This window comes from Elephantulus edwardii, unplaced genomic scaffold (assembly GCF_000299155.1).
Source record: "Elephantulus edwardii isolate Elephantulus edwardi_28Jun2011 unplaced genomic scaffold, EleEdw1.0 scaffold00465, whole genome shotgun sequence".
NCBI classification, from domain to species: domain Eukaryota; kingdom Metazoa; phylum Chordata; class Mammalia; order Macroscelidea; family Macroscelididae; genus Elephantulus; species Elephantulus edwardii.
Genome location: NW_006400215.1, coordinates 119,931 through 128,337, shown reverse-complemented (window position 1 = coordinate 128,337; position 8,407 = coordinate 119,931). Strand labels below are relative to the sequence as shown.

The 8,407-nt window shown below is 39.7% G+C and overlaps 1 protein-coding gene across 1 annotated transcript in view; it reads right to left on the bottom strand.

The window, feature by feature from the left end:
• The window catches only part of SLC17A5 (solute carrier family 17 (acidic sugar transporter), member 5), a 79,884-nt gene that overhangs the window by 18,252 nt on the left and 53,225 nt on the right, over positions 1–8,407 (bottom strand). The window contains exons 7-8 of the mRNA XM_006902879.1: positions 7,759–7,917; positions 4,129–4,261 (exon numbers count right to left, since the gene is read on the bottom strand). Of these exons, the coding sequence (XP_006902941.1) occupies positions 4,129–4,261; positions 7,759–7,917 (292 nt within the window). The remainder of the gene's footprint in view (positions 1–4,128; positions 4,262–7,758; positions 7,918–8,407) is intronic.

Below are 8,407 nucleotides of genomic sequence, written 5' to 3'. Positions count from 1 at the left end.
AGTACACACCGACAAAGGAGATTAATCAGAACTGACTTTGACAAGCACTGTGGCAATTGGACAATTAAAACAGACATTCGGATGGTGGGGAAGAAGAACAAACTGGGGAGGAGGGTGGAGAGAATGGTGCGGCAATGAAGGAGTGAAAGCCCAGAATCCCTGTGAATGTTCATTGAAACTAATAAAATTAAAAAAAAAAAAATAAAATAAAGGAGCTCCCGGGCGAGGTTCCCGGGTCTCAAAATGGAGAACAAGGAAGTTGGCTTAGGATGTCTTTGGGAGGGTTTTTATAGCAGGGTCTTTAGGGAGGGAAGGGAAAGACATTACATTGTGGTTTATGGTTCAGCCAAGTGGGCAAGGCTGTTTATTTACTCCTTTTGTTGACCTGTCTTATTCTTTGAATTCTTTATTCTCCCCCTTGGCCTTGGCTTAACAGTTAGATGCCATGGAGTCCAAGTAAGTGACCCTAAGTACAACAGATTTGTTGGCTGTTTTTTTTTTAATTGTTTTCTGTAAAATATATTTGAACCATCCTATCCTGTGCTGTCCTCAAAAAGTCTCTGTCACTGTGTCAATCTACCTAGTTGAAGGTCTTCCTCTCTTTTGCCATCCCTCCAGATTTCCAAGTATGATATCCATATCTAAGGAATAACTTCTCCTAGCAATGTGCTCAAAGTATGTGAGAGGAAGCTTTACTATCTTTGCCTCCAAGGAACACTGTGGCTGTCCCTTCTCTAAGCTGTATGTTTGTTCTTTTGGCAACCCTTGTGATATTCAGCATTCTTCTCCAATGCCAAAGTTCAAGGGCACCAATCCTTCTGTTGTCACCACTGAACTGATAGCCATCAACAATGTCTATGGTTTTTAAGTAGTAGGGAGGATAGAAGGAGAATTGACACCTTTGAGCTGTGGTGCTGGAGAAGAGTATTGAATGTACCATGGACTGCCTAGAAAACAAACAGATTCATCCTAGAGAGGGTTAAACCAGGCTACTCCTTGGAGGCAAGGATTCTGGGGCTTCGCCTGACATACTTTGGACATGTTGTAAGGAGAGACAGGTCTTTAGAGAGGGACATCATGCTGCGTAGAGTAGAGGGACAGCGCAGGAGGGGAAGACCCTCTATGAGGTGGACTGATTCAGTGACTGGGGTCATTGGGATGGGTGTGTCAGAGGCAATGAGATTGGCACAGGATAGAGCAGGGTTTAGGACTGTTGTACATAGGGTCGCTATGAGTCGCAAAAGACTTGATGGCACATAACAACAACAGAGACCTCCAGACAAACTAAACTCCTCACCACTGGCAACATCATAATTGTTGTTGTTATTGTTATGTGCCCTAAACCCTGCCCTATCCCTTGCCAACCTTATTGTCTCCACACACCTCTCTGCATTATCCCAGCGACTGAATCAATCTGTCTCATCACGGGTCTTCCTCTCTGTGCTATCTCTTCACCCCCCACAAACATGATGTCCCTCTCCAAGGACTGATCCAACCTTGCATCATGTCCAAAGGATGTCAGACAAAGATTCAGAATCCTTGTCTTCAAGGAGCAGGCTGGCTTCATTCTCTTTAGAACAAACTTGTTTGTTCTCCTAGCAGTCCATGGTATATTCAATACTCTTCTCCAGCACCACAGCTCAAAGGCATCAACTCTCCTTTATCATATCTAGTCACTGTCCAGCTCTCTGATGCATAGCAAGTAATTAAAAAGACCACGGTCTGTATCAGGTGTACTTTGGTCTCCTGATTGATATCGTTGCTCTTTAGTACTTTGGAGAGGTCTCTGATAGCAGACTTTCCCAATGCAATTAGTCTTTTAATTTCTTGGCTGCTGGTACCAAGAAGGTTGACTGTAGAGCCAAGCAAACTGAAGCTGTCAACAATCTCTACATGATAGACGAAGAAAAGACTAAAGTTGTCAATGACTTCATTATACTAGCATCCACAATTAACAACCATGGTAACAGTGGTCAAGAAATGAAATGACTGCAACAATGAATGAATGGAAATCCAAAGTCTCTGTAAATTTTTATTGAAATTAATAATAAAAAAGAAAAAAAAAAGAAATGAAAAGACATACTGCAATTGGAAAGTCTGCTGTCAAATGCTCAAAGTAAGGATGTCAGTTAGAGACCAAGAACCTGATCCAAGCCAACGTATTTTCTTTTTAATTTTTTTTTTTTTGTATTTTCAATTGCTTCTTAAGAATCTGGAAGTAAAATAATGAATCAGGATGACAAAAGAAGACTCGATGCTTTTGAATTGTGGTGCTTAAGAGTATTAAATGGACTGCTGAAAACCCCAATTAAATCTGTCTTAGAAGAAGTGCAATCAGAATGGTCTTTAGAGATAAGGATAGTGAAACTTCATCTCACACACTTTGGAGTGTTACCTGGAAGGACTAGTCCTTGGGAAATGGGGAAGGCCAGAGAAAGAGGAAGGCTCTCAAAAAGAAAAAGAGCCAAAGTGACTAAGAGTGGGCTTGAGCATATCAGAGACGGGAGAGGATGGTCAGGATAGGGCCAGGTTCAGCTCGATTGTTCATGGGATCACTACCGAGTTTTAGTTGATTTGAAGGCACCTAACAACAGAGACCTTAAGATACCGAAATGATTTTAGACAGTAACAAAGTTTACCTTTCTGACAGCAAAATTGGAAATATACCATTATTTAAGAGTTTCCTGAGTTCTTACATTTAGCTCTTCATTTGATACAGTGGTTTTGGTAAATATTTTTTTTGAAAAATATTTACTGAAAAACTGAAAATACATTACATTTAAAGAGAGATGAAGGCTCTATTATTATTTGAGAATTTAGAACAGAAAACAAAGAGATTTACAAAGTTCTGGGGATCATCAGCAGAACAAGCCATTTTTTTAAAGCCACATCACTATCGTGGAGCTATTATAATACTATTTCAACCTCAAGAAAACAAAACCTCTTATCACTAGGCCAAGAGATGGAGAAAAGATTGAAATTTTCAATGATTTTATCATACTTGGATTCATAGTCAACGTCCATGATATAAGGAGTCAGGAGATCTGGAGACTTGCAGCCTTGGGAAAGTCTGCTGTCAAGGATATCTCCAAAGTCCTGAAGAGCTAACTTTTCAAAGAGAAGAGTGTACTGGAAGGGAGGGGTGGACAGGAAGAAAAGTGCAACAATGAATGAATGTAAATCCAAAGTCTCTGTAAATTTTAATTAAAATTAATAAAAAAAAAGACTTAGTTGTTCCTGATTCAAATGATAGTCCTTCTAGTCACCTGCTATGCATCTGAGAGCTGGACAATGAATAAGGATGATAGGAAAATAATTGATGCATTTAATTGTGCTGTTGGAGCATAGAACTGAGTAGATTGCCAAAAGAACAAACAAATAGTGTTGGAGATAGTGCAGCCAGGAGAAGCTTCATCTCACATACTTTGGACATATTGTCAGGAAGTGTTATTCCTTGGTGGTGGTGTTTTAAAATTTTTTCTATTTTTATTATTTTTTTGTGTGTACCGTCAAATCAGATCTGACTGGTACAGGAGGAGATTGTCCCCATTCCTGATTGGAAAGGTGGAAGGTCAGCAAAGGAGATGAAGACCCTGTCCTAGATGGACTGACATAGGTAGCTGGACAGATGGATTGACATAGTGCATACTGCAGCAATGGGCTCAAGTATGTTAGAGATGTTATGGTACAGGATAGGGCAGGATTCACATATACAGTTCACAGGGTTGTATGAGTCATACTAAGTTCAAAAGCAGGTAACAAAACTTATTCTCAGGGAGCTCTGGTGGCCTAGTGGCAAGAAACTGCACTGCAATCCCAGAGGTATGTAGTTCGAATCCACCAGATGCTCTGCCAGAGAAGGAGGGGCCATCTCCTCCTGTACCAGTCAGATCCAATTTGACGGTACACGCACACAGAAAATAATAAAATTTAAAAAAATTTAAAAAAATATTTATAAAAAAAATAAAAAAAACTTATTCTCAAAGTGAACAATCTTGTATAAAAATCTACTAAGTGTACCAGTTATTTTAATATATGAAGAAATGATTGTTATTGTTTGTAGTTTCCCCTGTCATTTAAGTATCTCAGATAAATAAAACCAACACAAAACCTGATTTACTTACTTACCCACAAAGCTGAAAGTTCTACGAACACATATGGTTGAAAAATTCCATTTTGCCCTTAAGTTGTCAGCCAGTTGACCAGAGAGTATCATACACAACCAACAGCCAAAATAAGGCAATGCTGATAAGAGCCCATTCTGAAAGAAAAAGAAGATATGGTACTAAATGTGGTGAGAGGGTAAAATCAAAACCACACAACACCCTCCCCCCAAACGTCACCACTTTGAAACAAAGGGGAGACATGACAATAGACCTTTTAAAAGTAATTTTTTATGTAATTAATGTTTATATGATCATAGTTGTGAAGTTTGCTTTCAAAAGGACTATCTTATCAGTTCAGAACAGTCACTGACAGTCTGTCTCAGAGGGAATCAGGTTTCCCACAGGCCAGGCTGGCTGCTCAAGGTCCTTCTGTGTGTTCCCTTGAGGCATGGGTTGGAACTGGAGTGACCTGAGCTGGAGGCTTCCATGAGAGAACATAAATCCTCCTTACTAGCCTATGGACTCCCGCCACTAAACAGGTTTTGTCTCTAAATTTTAATTTGTTATTTACATAAAAAAAAGTTTTTACTGCAAAATTGAATACTAATTGAGAAAAAACCCACACAAATTAGGTGTCTAGATTAATGACTCATTCTGAGGCAAATACTATCCAAACCAAGAAACATTATTAAAATCACCCCAGCAGCCCCTTTCACGGTCCTGGCTCAGCCACAACCCATAATACCCCTTCTTTTTCTACTACCCTGATGTGGATTTATTTATAGCTACATCATCCAAATGTGCATCCCCAGAATACCACAGGTTAATCTTTACCATTAAAAAAATGAGAACTGTCTTTTGGGCCTCTTTTAATCTGTAAATTCCTCAGCCATTCCTTTCCTTCCATATAATTTATCAGTTGAAGAACTGAGGCCACATTTTATTAATTTTTAGAAGTATCAAGTAAAAAAACCCAAAAAAGCCCCACCACAAACCAACACAACTAAAACAAACAAACAAACAAATCCTATGATACAAGGAAGTGACCTGAACACTAAAAAAGTGTATTATACATTTTTTCTTTTATAGAATCTGGGATCCTTCCTTGGTTTTCTCTTTTTTTAATCACATTTTTAATCTGTGGCTAACCTTGAAAAGAATGGGAATCCCAGAACATCTAATTGTGCTCATTCAAAACCTGTACTTGGACCAAGAAGCAGTCCTCAGAACAGAGCAAAGAAAAACTGCATGGTTCAAAATCAGGAAAGGAGTGTGTAAGGAATGTGTCCTCTCCCCATACCTTTTCAATCTGTATGCAGAATAGATCATTCAGGAGGCTGGACTTTATGAGGAGGAATGTGGCTTCAGGACCGGGGGAAGAATCCCCAACAAACTGCATTATGCAGATAACACACTCTTACTTGTTGAAACTGAGCAGAGTCTGAACTGTTTACTATAGGAGGTCAAGGACTGTAGTCTTCAATATGGGTTGAAGCTCAACATCAAGAAGACAATGATTCTCACCACTGGGCCAATTGGCAGCATCATGATAGATGGAGAAGAGATTGAGATTATTAACAATTTCAGCTTGCTCAGTTCCACAATTAACATTCTTGCACCAGCAGTCAGGAAATCAAAAGATGAATTAGATTAGGAAAATCTGCTACGTCTTCTGAGCGTTGAAGAGCAATGATGCCAGTTTAGAGACTGGTGTCTTGATACAGGCCATGGTCTTTGCAATTACTTGCCATATATCAGAGAGCTGGACAATGACCAAAGATGACAGAAGAACTGATGCCTTTGAGTTGTGGTGCTGTAGAAGAGTCTTGAACCTCCATGGACCTCCAAGAAAACAACTAGGTCTTTCTTGGAGAGGGTGAAATCAAGTTTTTCCTTGGAGGCTAGGATTTTAAAGCTCTGTCTCATACTTTAGGCATGTGGCTAGGAGAGACCAATGCTTGGAGAAGGACATCTTGCTTGGAGTGGTGGAGAGACAGTGCAAGAGAGGAAGACCCTGTATGAGATGATGGATTGACATAGTAACTGGGATGAGGGTAGGTGTGTCAGAGGCAGTGAGACTGTTTTAGGATCAGGGTCGCTGAGTTGGAGTTGACTTGACAGCACATAACAACAATAGTCATAATCACTATCCATACTATCGGCTTAAAAAAACCCTCCTCATTTCTTTCTGCTACTCTGCATGTCCACACTCTGTGCCCTATTCTTGCATAGGGTCCTGCAACTGTCTTTATTTTCAGCCTAGATGTTCTCATTATAAAAAACTCTTCATGCTTCCCTAATCTAAGTTGCATGCTTCCTACTGATTACTACTTCCAGCATATTCTCTCTAGAACTTGATCTTAGCAGGTCTTCCAATTCATTCAATTACCCGCTGAAAGTTGGACGACTAAGGATGACAGAAGAAGAACTGATGTGTTTAACTAGTGGTGTTGGAGAAGAGTACTGAATATTCCATGGACTGTCAAAAGAACAAATACGTCTTGTAGAAAGTATAACCAGGATGCTCCTTGGAGGCAAAGATGGCGAAACTTCATCTCACACATTTTAGGTATGTGTTTAGAAGGGGCAATCCTTGAAAGGGACAACATGTTTGGAACGGTAGAAGGTCGGCCAAAGAGAGGTCCCTCAATAATGTGGATTGACACAGGGAGCTCGAATATCTCAGAGATGATGAGAATAGCATAGGATAGGGCAAAATGCATTGTTCTGAGTCATAATTGACTTGATGGCACCTAACAACAACCATCTTTTCACTCTCTCTTGCCGTTTTGTTCCTCTTTGATCTTTAGCTAACATTAACCCCAGAGTCAATCATGATAATAATTTCCTTCCCCAGGCCCTGTACTTCGTGCTCCTCACTCAGTTAATCTTATACCTTTGACAAATCTGTCGCCCTTGTTAAATTCTACTCTGCACTTCCCTCTGGGCAGTTGTATGTGGTTAGAGAAAAACACCACTACTGCATGTGCTTGTCCTCCTTTAGACTCACAGCTGCTTAACTGCACTGGGAGGTCCTTGATGCAGGCAATCATACCGTTTCTGGTTCACTCAAGGTGACTCAACCAGCTGGCTACTTCATATTCTGTTCTCTTTACTCAAATCCCCTCGTGGCTGCCAATAGCGTTTCTCTATTGGACATTCTAGAAGTGAAAGTGAATACTAGTTATCTAATATACTGGAATATTACTGGCAATCAGTAAAGTTTTAGGGGAAAATGGGAACTAAAAGATATCTTGAATCAAGATTTAGCACACAATGAGGAAAGAAAGAATAATTGTGGAGGCCAAACCATGATGTCTCTGAGATTCAGTTGTCACTGTTACGGGTCTTCAGGTTGGAACTGACTCAGAGCTAACTCCTCGGTGGGTTTTCAGAGGTAAATTACCCAGGAGGAGTTTGTCCATCTTCTCCCAGTAGAGCAGCCTGTGGACTCAAATGCTGTGCCTTTGGCAGTGCAAATCCTTACCCACTAGGCCACCAGAGCTCCCTTAACACTCAGTATATCTGAATAAAATGAAAGTTACAAAATAATTCCGACTATTGCATAGGTAAAAGCAAACTCTGTATGCAGTTTAAAAATGTATATGCTATGTAAGAAAAATTACACAGGTGGTTGATTATGTCCTCTTACCTCTTGAACATTGAACCTTAGAATCTCCTTCATATAAGTAGGCAGTAATGTCAATAAAGTATAAAATGTCCAATTGTATGAAAAATGTGCAACTACAATAGCCCAAAGTGGCAATGATTTTAGCATAGAAATCCATGGCACCAACTTCTGTGAAGAAAGCTGAAGAAAACAAGGTCAATTAGGATAAGCAGAAAAAAGGTAATCATAATTGTAAGGTATGCTTACATTTAGATTTATCAGTTAAAATTTTATCTAGAACACATAAAGAATAGCAGTCTTGATCGGTAAATCCTAAGTGTTAAATAAACTCAGGTGACATAGGCCCCGAGTCCTGTTCTTTGGTTCTTGTGGACTCGACTTTTTTTTTTCTTTTAATATTTTTTTTAATGAATTTATTTATTTTTTTTATGTGTGTACCGTCAAATTGGATCTGACTGGTACAGGAGGCGATTGTTCCTCCTTCTTCAGCAGAGCATCTGGTGGATTTGAACCATGCACCTCTGGGATTGCAGTGCAGTTTCCTGCCACTAGGCCACCAGAGTTCGCCTTTTCTTTTAATATTTTAATTTATTTATTTTTCATTTCAGTGAACATCTACAGAGATTTTGGAATTCCATTCATTCATTGTTGCACCCTTCTCCCTGCCCCC